Source organism: Ambystoma mexicanum, chromosome 13 (assembly GCF_040938575.1).
Source record: "Ambystoma mexicanum isolate Mex_15411 chromosome 13, UKY_AmexF1_1, whole genome shotgun sequence".
Lineage (NCBI taxonomy): Eukaryota > Metazoa > Chordata > Amphibia > Caudata > Ambystomatidae > Ambystoma > Ambystoma mexicanum.
The window spans coordinates 229,023,506-229,037,878 of NC_090938.1; the positions used below are offsets into that span (position 1 = coordinate 229,023,506).

Consider the following 14,373-nt stretch of genomic DNA (forward strand, 5'->3'; position numbering starts at 1 on the left):
TCGATACTCCAGGGAAACTCTTCACTCGATTAGTGCTGAGAGACTTCAATCTTTGGACCGACACAGCCCAGCAACGCGACCCAAATCAAACAGGCTTCATTCCAGGAATGGGGACAGCGATAAATCTTATCACAATAAATGCAATAAAAAAAACAATCCTACTCCAATAAAACACCCATATACTTTGCCTTTATTGACCTATAGGCTGCGTTTGACTCTGTTTCAAGAGTCAAACTAATCAATACATTGAAAGAAGCGCATTGTCCAGAGTATCTAACCGATATCATCTATGCGTTACACTCTGCAACATCAGTGAGGATTAGATTATCGACCATGGGTCTCCTATCTGCTTTCATCAAAACTGCAAAAGGCTTGAAGCAAGGTTGTATACATGTCTCAGACTTATTTAACTTCTTCATTCAAAACATAAAAATAGCCCTGAAAGAAATAGTTTCTGATTCTCCAAAACTGAACAAGGTGGCTATACAAGCCCTCTGGTATGCGGACGATCTCGTCCTTATATCAAAAACTCCGAGCAGGCTTCAGAAACTGCTTACAGCTACTACAAAATATTTTGATAATAATGATCTCAATATCAATTTGAACAAATCTCAAATTGTTCTATATGTTCCAAAAGTCTCCATGTACAACAAAATGGCCTGGGAAATTTAAAATGTAAACTTAGAGATTGTTTTAAACTATACCTATCTGGGTCTAGCTTTCGATGCAACACCATCTGCAAACACGCAATTGAAAATTGTTTCTAACAACGTGACCCCAGCGATATCACAAACCAAGCTGATTTTATATAAATTTGGCAAATTTTCTATTACAGCTGCCATCCTTTATTGGCGCCAGAAAGTGACACCAACCCTGTTATATGTTCTATAGACAGACATTCCCATCAAAAATCAGTTTTTGGAAAAACTAGAAGCCAAATACTGGCGCCAAATTTTAGGAGTTCCTCATTGTACCTCAGGTTCTTGGTTAAGATATGAGCTGGGTCTCACGTCTTTGCATGCAAAGTATCAGTGGCAACTGTGTGCACTGTTTCGCAAATGTGTAGTATACAATCAAACAAACACCTTATTGTCAACAGTAGCAAATTACATGTTTAACTCTTCACACCAATTTGTACAAGAATGGACTCAATATGTGATGTTAATTATGGTTAGAGCGGAAATTACTGTGGACAATTTAGTTAGAAATCCTGATCTCGCTAAAAGAAAAAACTTTATGCAGGACTGGATTGAAACACGTAAAGCTTGTCTCACTTATAAACATTATAATCCTAATCATTTGATGACAAAAAACTTGGTATTCCTGAGTGATACCTTTGCAAAGCACCGAACCCCAGAATACGGTCTGCCATTTTATGTTTACGCCTGAATCTATGGCTAACCCATGATATCTTGGCTCAACGGAAACAAATAAGCCAAGAAAGTAATCAGTGTAGATTCTGTTGCAGGTTAACTGTTAAAAAGACACTTGAACATCTTGTTATGGAATGTACAGCCTTGTGTCATTTGAGAATCACACACTTTGTCAAACATATACAGGAAATGTCCAATATACTACCGGAACATAGATGGTCTTCAATCCTGAGCACACGAAATATGAGTCTCCACATAGCCACGGTCAGATTTCTTAATGCCCTCGACTTAGAAGAGCAGACTGAGAAACCGAGGCCATAAGACATATGCGTACTGTATCATGCATAATAATATTGTATATTTCAAGTTTTACTACTGACTCCTATCTGACTGTGGAGTCTGATGAACCATGTCTCATGAATTATGAATCCTGAATTGGGAATTATGAATTAGGAATTGTGAATCATGTCATGCAAGGTTTTAAAAATTGATATGAGAAGAAATCTAACCAAATAATTTTATATTTCTGTATTTTATATTTTTGTATTAGAATTTTCTTTTTTTTTAAACTGTTAAATTTGTATAAATTGAAAAGTTGAGTAATCAGCTAAATCAATTAAAAAAAGACTCATAGGAAAAGTCTGCAGGGGACAGTAAGATTTGAAGAAAAACTGAAGGTGTCACATTACTCTAAGAATGGCTGTATTAAGAAAATATTTTTGCAAAAATATATATTCACTCACAACACTATAAATATTCATCAAGCCCCTAACGGCATATAACAGTTCAATGAATGCTCATAGTGGCAGCTTCTGGTAAGGTAGCTAATTGGTTTGAACGATTGCTGCAGATTTCTGAGTGTAACCTAAAAGTGCCTTCAAGTCCATACATTTTTCATAGTTACCATTGACCTGGGCATTAATTGCAACTGTTATTTAAGAGGTAAGAAACAATTCTATTTGCCCTGCTGGTTCTTTGAATTGTGCACAGAGGCAGCAGCAGACACATGACCTGAAAATAGGGTACTTGTGGATTGACTGACAATATACAGTGATATATCCACTAGATGGCAGTGATGCCTCACAGTAAAGAAATCACAGCCAGTATGAAGCCATTCTGAACAGGAGAACAGTACACAAAGTGCAAACATATGCCATCATTTTCTGGACATGCTGTAGTCACAAGTGCAAGGGGCTGCACAGGCTGAAGAGATGCTCACGGAAATACTTACAAAAATAAGAACATTGAAGAGGAACATTAGGTACTTCATAATGCTCAAAACTCCCATCGTGACTGCCGGGCTGCACCTGCAGGGGTAGATGGAGGATTCAAGTCAAGCTGGGAGTTTAACATCATTTATTAAAATATGTATAATTTCTGTAACGCCAGTAAAAACATCAGTGGGTTTATACATCTGCTGCAGAGATCCTCCAACCTACAGGGCAAATATTTGAAATGCAGCACAGCAAGTCTTAGTTCTGCTGAGTCTGTCTGGGATATAGCTGTCTCGATTCAAATAAAATCCCCTACAGGGAATGGCTGAAAACCAGACCTTCAGCTATTTGTTCGAACAGACAGCTGAGGTCATTAGGGGCCCATCGATTTTTGGCCCATACATCATTTTGTGAACACTTGCTAAAATTAAAAAAGAAAAAATTCCGCACAGAGGTGCACAGCCATTTTCTGCGTGAGTACTTGAAGGCAGACACCATTCCGGCTGGTTTGATTGTGTGTAATGAACCTTGCTTTTTTTAACAGACAAGGAGTATACCACACCATTCAGCCACATAGCAAAGAAGTGCAGCCGGGTCCTTATGGTCCTAACCATTACACTGCTCAACAACTAAGTATTGACATTCGGAAAGAATTAGACTTAGAAAAAAAAAAGTTCCTAGAAAACATAGCTATCACCAACGCTCGTGATCAATTTAAAGCAACTAACAAAATATTTGATGAATTCAAAACAGCAACTGTCACCAAAAAGACAAAAAAGTTACACAAAGATATTCAAGATTTCAAATTAGAGAAAATATTTCCTTACACCACAGATGAGTACATAGAGGCTGCTAAAAAAAACAGACAACATCACAACAACAAAAAAAACAGAGGGAGACACCATTGGGTGTCTTTTTCTAATTCTAGCAGTAGTACTCAGACAATCAATCAAAGTATCACCAGCAACAAAGCTTTCGAAACTACCCAAGTGGGGCAGGAGACATCGGACCCGTTAATTATCTGTCAAAATAAAATGCCCATTTTCAATTTGGCTAATCTTGATATGACACCGTCACAAATTTCAGTTCTCTCAAAAGGACTCTTTTTTGTACCCTCACAAAACACAGACTGATATCAAACAGAAATGGAGATCCGGCGGTTTCTCAGAACCGTACGCCTCAAAGCGTTTTTTCACGATTTCCCTAATGAGGAATCTGATTTAGACACAGGCCTACGTATACCGTCCACTTTCAGACCAAAAGATAATGAAGTTCCTAAAGAGATCTTAACTTTTGAGAAATTTATTTTAAGAGACATTGAAATATTAAAAACTAAAGCAAGCCCTCTTAAACACAATCTATCTCGCGAGGAACAAAGAGCCCTCACTGAACAATCCAAAAACACCACTATTGTCATTAAACCAGCTGATAAAGGTGGAGGTATTGTCATCATGACTAATGCCCAATATCTATTGATGATGAATGAACTGCTTCTAGATCAAGAAAGCTATAAGAAGCTCAAAAAAGACCCTTCTAATGAAATCAAACTTGAGATAGAACGCGCGGTCGAATTTGCTCATGACCGTAACTGGATTACTGTCCATGAATCCAAATACCTCACTACAAGTCAAGGTCGTACACCAACCATGTACGCCCTACCCAAAATACATAAAAAATCAGAGAAATCCCCTGGAAGACCTATAAAATCAGGCTGCAGATCTTTACTTGAACCTTTGTGCAATTCATTGCCACCTTCTTAAAACCACTAAGCACACAAACAGAAACATACTTAAGAGATACAACTCATACCATCCAAATTTTTGAGAACTACACATTTGACCCCTCTACTCAAAGACTAGTAACTGTGGATATTAAATCCCTATATACGAGCATACCTCAAGATCAGGCACTTAATTGCATGCCGAGACACTGACTCAATTTGACTCACAAGAACGCGTTCCACATAATTTAATCTTGGAACTCATGACTTTGCCATGTGTAAAAACGTTTTTGAGTTTAACCACCAATTGTACTTGCAGACGAAAGGAACGGCAATGGGGGTAGCATTTGCCCCTTGTTTAGCCATTCTATTTATGTCCAATTTTGAAACAGTCAATATTTTGTCCAGAAAAAAATCCATAAAGGAACCACATAAAAAACTGGAAACGTACATCGATGATATTATTTTTATATGGCAAGGGCTTGAGTCAGAACTAGAGATGTTCCTTGCCTGGTTAAATAATATTGACAGGAACATCCAATTCACCATGGAATTCAGTGACAAAGCCATAAAATTCTTAGGACTAACTAACCTACATAAAGCAGACAAACTTCAATGGAGCCTTCATCGTAAAACTACCACAAGAAACACACTGTTACACTATTCCAGCAATCATCCACGCCACCTTCAGGATAATTTACCCTATGGCCGATTTTGCTGCATAAGAAGGAATTGCATTGACTTATGTGACTTTTATAACCAATCTGAAAAATTTAGTTCCCATCTTGTAGACAGAGGATATCCTAAAAGACTCATCAATCAAGTGAACAAAAGAGCACGCTTCACAGACTGAGATATTTTGTTACCCCCCAACACTACAGAGCCCAAAACCAGCGAAAAAGACAGAACTACCTGTGTTATCACGCATGGACTGCAGACATTTCAAATAAAAAAAGTATTTCAAAGTATTGGACAATCGCAAAACTAAGTCTCCATGATACTCAATTGCCAAGGTTCACTTTTAAAAGAGCCAAAAACATTCAAGATAAACTTGTTCACTCTAATTTTAAAAAAACAGCACATAGAATAGGCCTCTGGGATATGAGAACCACGGTTGGCCACTTCCCATGTAGCTCCTGTTCGGTTTGCCGCTTTACCAACAAAAAAATGAAAGACTTCGTAATTGGTACCAAAACTTGGACTTTTTCCACAGTCACGAACTGCAAAAGCAAGCAGGTCACTTATTGTATTGAATGCCCATGCAGCCTACGTTATGTTTGTCAAACTGCCCGCCCAGTGGATATATCAGAATTTCAGAGCATCGCTCCAGAATCCGGTGTAAAACACTATCTGCACCTTTAGTCAACCATTTTTTAGATGCACATCACACAGCTGATGACATCCAATGGTGGATTGTAGATGTGGTAAGGAACTCAACTAATGTTTTATGGAGTCTTCTTCAGAAGGAGGCAAGGTGGATCCATAGATTGTCCACCCATATCAGTGGATTGAATGAAGAATTTCTGCCCCTGTCTGAACATACAAAACATGTCTTGAGAATTGCATTTTTTCTCCCCGTTTTATTCCCCCAGGCAACTCTGAGCTTTCAGTCTCCACCAATCACCAAGTGATAAATTAAGTGTACTATTATTTCACACATCATGACAGAACCCCACATACGGTTTAAATCATAAATACCTTGTTTGGTAGTATCTCCAGGCTGACAAAGCACTTTTTTAGTGCATCTGAGCAAATCCATCTTTGATTCTAAATGCATCTGGCATTCATACGTTTTTCCAAATACTTTCCAACACTATCTCATAGCATCATAAACTAAGTAGAATTCAATCAAAGTATAGCCCAAGTTATTCGATCGCTTCCCCACGTCATAAAGGGATGGCCGCCTTCATCCAATCAGAGTCCTTCGAGAACGCACTATTTTTGGACTACTTATCCCCATGTTTAGGTAAGATGTCCATTAGGGACCACACATTATTAAGCAGTCTAATAATAAGAAATGTATTTAAAAGATGAATAGCCAAACTTATTCAGTAAGCCACAAGTACAACTCATTTCTTTTTCTTGTGTCTGCTTCCCCATAGGGTCCACTTGCCCAGAGGAAGGCATCTATTGAAATCACTGCCCGGCAGGTGGCCCTGTTGCCAAAACGTGTGGTGGATGTCCATTTGGACACCAGCACGTAGGCAGACCTGCCAAGAGAATGACGAATGACAAGCTAAATTAAGAATCTTGAAGTTTAGAAAGAGAAAACATATACTTTTTCTGATTTTTGCTCTCATAAATTGTTTGTTTCCACCATCTCACTTTTTTCTCTTCTTTTTGCTTATTTGTTTTGTGTGATTTTGCCTAACTGTTTCAATATATGTTCTTTCTTTGAGCACCTATATATATTTATATGTTTTCGAATATGTGTTTCTTTATATAAAAACAAATTTGTATTTCAAAATTTAAAACCACATCTTCATTTGTAATTGAATAAATCCATATATTTTCTGATATAATCACTTCATGGCTTACAGAATTTCGATTTGCTCACATCAGAATCACAGTGAAATAATTATAGATGCACTGTACATTTCAAGTTTACGATTTATTGAATTTACCCCTTCATCACGGTGGAGTTTTTTGCTTTTTGTTTGGGATATAGCTGTCGCCATGTCATCTGTGAATATTCAGCCAATCGGGTTGCTCAGCCAATAACCATTTGCATTCTGGCACTTGTAGTTTTTGTTACCATTTTTAATATGAGCCTGCAAGTTCAGCGATGCACACACAGTTGGCTAAACAACTTAAGCTGCTAAAGGCCCCACACAAGCCATTACATATGTTATGTTATGGGAATTTATAGCATGCACGTTCACCATGGGTATCTCGGCAGGAGAACAGCACAGTCAGCAGCCATAGCAACTGGAACAAGAAGCTAGAACAATCAGGTTTTAGGAGGGCATCGGAGGAGAAGGTGATTAGACGTACGCCTAAGATCAACTGGGATAGAATTCCACAGTTTGCTACTCAACTGAGCTTTAAGCACCACTAGGAGGCAGTTAGTCTCTGAGTGCCAAGACCTAGTAGAGACATACAGGACAGATTTCTCTTAAAGAAAAGCTAGCACCGACTACATAGTATGCACGGTGGACCAAGCAAAGTGTTTTAAAAACAAGCCTTTTCTCCACTGGCAGAGGTGGACTAATGTGTGCACCATATGGGGTTCCTGTTGCCACTCTAGCCGCTAGATTCTGCAACAATTGGAGCCGATGGATAGGCCCTTTGGCTGAGCAAGATAGAGCTCATTAAAGTAGTCGATCTGACTCGTAACCAGAGAGGATAAAACAATAGGATGAAGGTGAACTGGAAGAAATGGGAGAATTGTACATAGGATCTTCAAAGTAAAGTGACCAGCCTTGCAGACAGCACTGACCTGGGGCGCCACAGACAAGGAAGAAGCAAGGTAGACTCTCAGGTTCTTCATGACTGACACTGGAACAGGTGTTACGCCAAAGGAGGCCGGCCAGAAGGAAGAAGACCAGGGAGTAGTATCGTAAGAGGATGATGAAGGGGGACCCACTATAAGGACCTCAGTCCTCTTGTCCCAATTAAGTTTAAGCCAATTGAAGCCCATCCAGGCCCTAACAGCAGCCAAGCGAACTCTCAGATGGGCCGATACCACACCCTGGTCATGATCTAATCGAACCACAATTTGAGTTGGTCCACAGAGGAGTAGCATCTGAACCCGTGGGAGCGGATCAGGGAAACCAGTGGCTGGATGTATAGATTTAATAACAGCGGGGACAGGCAGAGCCTTGAGGAATGCTGCATGACAGAAGAGATGAGACACAGTAGAATGGAGGTAATAGGAGAGTTTGACTCCTATTTCCGAAGAAGGATGTGAACCCATCCAGTACGGGACCACCAAAGCCCGCCAGAGACATGCATTCGAGGAGGATGGCACGGTGCACAGTGTCAAATGCTGCTGACAAATCAAGCAGAATTAAGACCACGGTGCCACCCCCATGAACTAGACGGACAAGATTGTCCATCACAGAGACAAGGACACTCTCGGTGCCCATGCCTGGGCGAAAGCCCGACTGAAAGGGATCAAGTCTAGCAGATGATTCAATAAAGGAGGAAAGCAGAGGAGAGACAACAGATTCAAGAATCTTCATGGGGAAAAGAAACAAAGAGATTGGGTGGAAATTAGATACGTCAGATGCGCTTAGGGAGGTTTTTTTAAAAAAGTGGGATCACTGTGGCCTGCTTTAACATGGAGGGAATAACCCCAGATTGACAGGACACATTCACTACTTGGGTGTCTGAGGAATCAAGTCAAATAGGGTGTTTTTCATAATGAATAAGAATGGCATCAGAAAGAGATGCAGATTTTATAGTAACATAGCTGCCAGACGAACATCAGCTTCTGAGAACATAGGGAAACTAAACCATAGGTTGGTGGACTCTGAACCTGCTTGCCACATTCTTACTGAAGTGGCATTCTGATCCAACTGCATTCCCTGACGAATTTTCTCAATTTTACTGTGGAAAAAGATTGCCGTAGGATCACAGTATGACTGGGAGGACGGAACCATGGGTAGAAAGCGCGATGAGGTAGCGAAGGACTTAACCTCAGTTAACAGTTCTTTAGAACTGTTAAGAGCAGAACTAATTTGTGTTGCAAAACTTTTTTGCTTTGCCGCTTTTATGGCTAAGGAGTTTTAGATAAGGTTGCAAAGTGTACCTTTAAAGTAGGCGCATAGGTTTTACGCCAGTTGCGTTCTGCTTGCCACAATTCTAATTTCATAATTCTTAGGTCTTGAGAGAACCAAGGCTGAGTGGGGCTTTTCCAAAGCAGCTTAGTTTTAATGGGTGCCCGTTCTTTTGCATAGTGGAATGTATTTGTTTACATTCCATGAAACCTGATTTGTTGGGGTATTCTTAAATTAAACAAAACTCCCAAATTTAAGGAAGCGTGGATGTTAAGTTTGTGCAGTTGTAGCTTGAAGATAGTTTAAACAGTGGTTGAAAAAGTCAGAGCCTTTCCTGCAAACATTCAGCTGCACGTTCAGCTATGATATGATATGATATATGATGTGATATGATATGGCATTTATAACGCGCCTATACACAAGTGTTTCAAGGCACGATGAGGCAAGGGGGAGGGGAAACAAAGGGACGACAGACAACGATCCCACTAGGCTAGGTGACATACAGATCGCGCAAGTGCATGGGAGGGGGGAAAAGTTAAAAGTGTGAGGGGGGAAAGGAGAGGGGAAAGTGCAGTACAAGGGGTAGTAGAATAAATAAGATAATAAAGCAGCCATATGGTGGCAAGTGCAAGGTAAGTGCAGGCATAAGTGCTCGTAGGGGGACTGTAGGGAGACAGAAACAGTCCCTTGGTGCAGGGTTGCCAGGGAAGGCAGTGCAGGTGTGCAACTGGCAATGCCTGCGCCCAAATCAGACAGGGTGGGCAGGTGGTTTAGAACAGTGCAGATTTAGCCAGGAATTCAGCAGGGGAGAGAGGGAGTGAAAGCGGAAGCGAAGAGGAAGGTTTTGAGGTGCTTACGGAACCGGAGATGGTTCTCCTCAAGTCTCAGGGAGGCGGGAAGGCTGTTCCAGAGGGAGGCCTGTGCCGAAGAGAGAGATCTACCACCAACTCTCTTGCTTAGAGAAGCGACTGACACTGAGGGAGTTGGAGGCAGATGAGCGAAGAGCGCAAGAAGGAAGATATTTGGGAAGAGAGAGTTGAAGGTAATTCGGCCCCAGGCCCCAGTAAGCCTTCTGGACAATGCAGAGGGTTTTGAACTTAATCCTTGCAGACACTGGGAGCAAGTGTAAAGATTTCAATCCTCGAGAGATACGATCCCTGGGTTTGAGGCCAAGGACAAGTCTCGCAGTCCTGTTCTGGATAAGCTGCAAAGGGCGGAGAGTAGAGGCAGGCAGATTTAGATAGAGGCTGTTACAATAGTCCAGCCTAGAGAGAACCAGGGCTCGGGAGACGGTGAGCTTCTCTGGGAAGGAGAGGAAAGGCAGAATACCTCTGAGGAGGTGCAGCTGGTAGTGTGACTTCTTAGAGACGTCAGAGATATGAGGAGAGAAGGAGAGTGTGGAGTCGAAGGTAACCCCAAGCTGGCAGGACTAGTTGCTTGGAGATGGAGTGTCATTTTATCTCATACAAAGAATATAATTAACTGTTTTCTGGAGGACAACAAACATTGAAAAGAAGCCCTACTGAAGAGAGCTGCACTCTGCTGGTACTTGCCACGCAGACATGGCTACCCTGAGCTCGTACCAGTGCGCCCTTACCAATCTAAATTGCAGTGACGTTGGCAACCACGATGAAGGACTATATCAGGGGTGATTAACATGGAACTAACTCAGTGCCAGCCTGACAGACCTTTTGGGAATTATAGGCCAATAGTAAACCTTTGATTGCAATATCACCACACCCAATGAGACTCGTGTCAACCTCTGGAGGATAAACAGCTGCCTCCTACATGCTTGACATGTGACTGCCTTCAACCCAGTACAATAAAAAGCGTTGCAAGACCTCACAACTCTGCTTGTTTTATGAGCTTCAGAAGGATGAAAGGCTGAGTTGTTTGAAGCCAGAGTCAAACACGTGACCTGCAGGGTATGCACAGAGGTAAGGGGATATATTGCTGCACAGATCGATGTGCTGTCCGATCTGTATAACGTTCACCGATGCACAGCACTCAGTTTTCTCTTGCTAAAGTCACTGGCCCTCATTAGAAGTCTACTGGTATTCTGGCGGCAATACTGCAAGGATACTGACAAATGGTAATACCATTAGTGGAGATCTGGTTTGCCGGAATTACAGACAGACTACAGGTGCTTGCAACGGTAGGTTACTCCCCATTTCATCGAGTCCATACAACTCAATGGCGGTATTGACGGTATCCAGATGTTTTCTGCCGGTGGTGTGCCTGACTTACCTCCAGCTCCTGGCTGGAGGTAAATCAGGCACCCCACCGGCAAACTTGTAGTTTGCCTGTCCGGAAACATGCTGGTAAATGGAATTATCGGCATGTTAACTCCTGAATGGCAAACCAATGACCGCCACCATCCACTACTTTTCCTCACAAGCTCCCTTTCTTCCTGCCTCATTGCCTTAATTGCGCCGAACCATCAACCAGTCTTTAAAATGTTATCCCAGGCCCACACAGGGCCTGGATTCAATTCTCACCTATGGCCATTTTTACAAAAGTGGCTGCAATAGTGGAAACAGGCTTTATTTGCAGAGCTTCCCTGATTTACCGCCTACCGCAATACATGGTTGGAAATACTTTGCACCCGCTGTATTCCAGGGCAATGCTGTAAATTGTAAATACTAACATGGTTCAATAGCGCTGAAAAAAAATAAACATTTTACCTCCACCCAAGAGGCGGAGATAAAAGTTTTAAATGGTGTAAAATTCCCTCCCTGGGAACCCCAAAATTGGAGAAAAAGTGGACTCCCATGATGCCCACCTTCTCAGCCGCTTTGCAATGTAATGCAGAGAAGCATCAACAATGACCCTTCGCTGGTACATAAAAAAGTGTGAAGCAGCGTTTTGTACATAATCCATTGTCTTCCACAAAATGAGGATGCCATGATGAAAAAATAGTTCAAATGATACATGAGGATCACAGCAGTATTTCAGTAAATCCACATATATTACTGCTCTACAGGCAGCATTCTGGTACCCAAGTAGATACCTTCAAATTACCTCTGCATGAATAATTAGTTCCACTGGCAGTAGTCCAACCCAGAAAACTACCAAAGCTGGAAAGAGGCTCCATTTGGGTTATGGCAGCTCGTTACTTACTTTACAAAGTTCCTGTACACTCAAGGAGTAGCACGTGGTGCTATATAACCTCTGTAAAACCAAAGGCTGATGGCTGGAAGGTTTTGAATAAATCGTGACCACAGGCACAGCTCTGGGCAAACCTCCAGACCATCCATCGTTCATTCGCCTGCCAAGCCATTACAGAAGGGGAAAGACCATATGCAAATCAGGCTTGGTCCCACCCCAAAAGGTGCAGTCGATCCCAAACTGCTAGGTCACATCCCATCTGGACGTGACCACACACATCCACCCCATACATGTCTCACCCTTGTTGTGCACCATCAGTGAGGAGTAGCTTGGGTCTCTAGACCCAGTAGGCCTGGGCCCCACGTCTGGGCATACCCGTCCTACTCGAGGTGACTAAACCTTCCAGCCATCACCTCTTTTGTTTTGCTATGTGACCACTTCCAGCAGGATGTTGTGGTGAGTGCCAACATCCTGGCTGGGATTGGTGTTTGACACCATAGGCTCATTTCTTGGTGCTTTGATGCCACCCAGGGTTGGTGAGCTACTGCCCACGTTATTTGCATTTGGATTCGGGCATCCATTAGTTTAAATATAATGCAGGTGGTTGCCCAAGCCAATCTGCTGCAGTCTGAAGAATGCTCCTTGAGGGCATGAAGTAATATCTACGTCATGGTTCTGCAACCTTTTGGTTCACCAGATGTTGTTGACTACAACTGCCATGAGTCCTAGCCAGAGAGTGTGGGGGTGGTAGTCCAAAACATCTGCTGAGACGCAGGTTGCAGATCCCTGTACTTTGCCTTAGGTCTGAAGCCTCAGGCCTGGTCTCCAGTGGATTTCAATCTATGAGCGCAGGGAGTCGGCTTTAGAGCTCTTAAAGCTGCTGGGGATGGGTCTCAATGCTCTAGAAATCAACCCTTTTTTCAACTCTCGGGTGGTTGGAAAGGGGGCAAGTGCATGATCTGGTGTCAGGCTTCTCAAATGGATTGGGTTAGATTCCATTAACACTTATTGTCTGCTTTCTAGCACATAAAAAGAAAAAAATACAAGTCAACACACATTGGCAAAGCCAACAGTTTAGGCTTCTACATAGGCATGGGAGAGGCCGTTTTCAGGCACTGCCATAATCGTTCTATCTGGTTGTAAGATGCCAACAGCTGGCAAATGGTAATGGCACCTGTGTATATTATGACAGTACCTGGAAACTGCCTATGCAAGAGCCATAACTATTGGTTTTGTCAATGCGCATTATTAACAGGAATTCAGTGCAAGGTACAGATGAAAGGATACACTTACTTATTGTAAATCAAGTGTCTTCACACTTGGCTGAAAGATTACTATTATACCAGGATCCGGTTTATATTGGCAAATATTCCATTATCTACCAGAAGGCTGCATAGAAATAGCATACGCTTCCCCTTTAAAGAACAGCGCTAGCTGAAAGAGATCCTGGGGGAAGAGTGTTTTTGACGGGAGGGGCAGATAGTGGTTGAGAATGGTCATAGGGACTAGCATGGCCGTGGGTGATGAATAGGTGAATACAAATCCATACAATACCCACAGCATGTGTGCGAGCCCCACCCCCCTCACATCACATCTCTCTCCTCACTTCACTTCCCATGCCAGTTGCTTCGGATTATAGACAACTCTTAAAACGCCACCTAATTGCAAAACCTTAAATATATTTGGAGAATCATATCCAAAGCTTTTTATCCTAGAACGCTCAAGTTTCAAGGGGCCATGTGTGAAGGGCCACCCAGTCCTGTTTTTTACCTGGGACTTGTCATTTTTTTCTTTCCCATTTAAAGTTTAGGAACACTACAAGTCCAAGAATTCCAAGCAAAAACAGGACTCAATGGCCTTCTCACACATGGCCAAGGGAAACATGAGTGCTCCGTGATTTCTGCTCCCTGCCACATCAGGAGAGTTAAACATTTAAGGTGGACTGCAATGACATCAATGAGCTCAAACATACTACATGAAAGCATTTTGATTTGCCCACATCTGTAAACCAATGGTTAAGGTGGTATATTGGGATTTGCCCCTAGCCATTTTTCCCATCCAGCCTCCCACCCCAGTCTCAACAAACAGGGCAAACTGAAAATAAAAGAAGTTTCTGTAAATATGTTAGTAAAGGTTATGGGAAAGGCAAGGGTAGGACACATGGCCACTCAAAAAGCAGTCACAGAGAAATGTGTACAAAGGCTTAGACAAACTGGTAATAGAGCACAGAAAACACT

At 42.0% G+C, this 14,373-nt stretch overlaps 1 protein-coding gene across 1 annotated transcript in view; it reads right to left on the bottom strand.

The window, feature by feature from the left end:
- Positions 1-14,373, bottom strand: part of LOC138520122 (tetraspanin-18-like) — a 473,481-nt gene that overhangs the window by 290,085 nt on the left and 169,023 nt on the right. The window contains exon 2 of the mRNA XM_069632620.1: positions 2,605-2,680. Coding sequence (XP_069488721.1) covers positions 2,605-2,661 — 57 coding nt within the window. The 5' untranslated portion in view covers positions 2,662-2,680. The remainder of the gene's footprint in view (positions 1-2,604; positions 2,681-14,373) is intronic.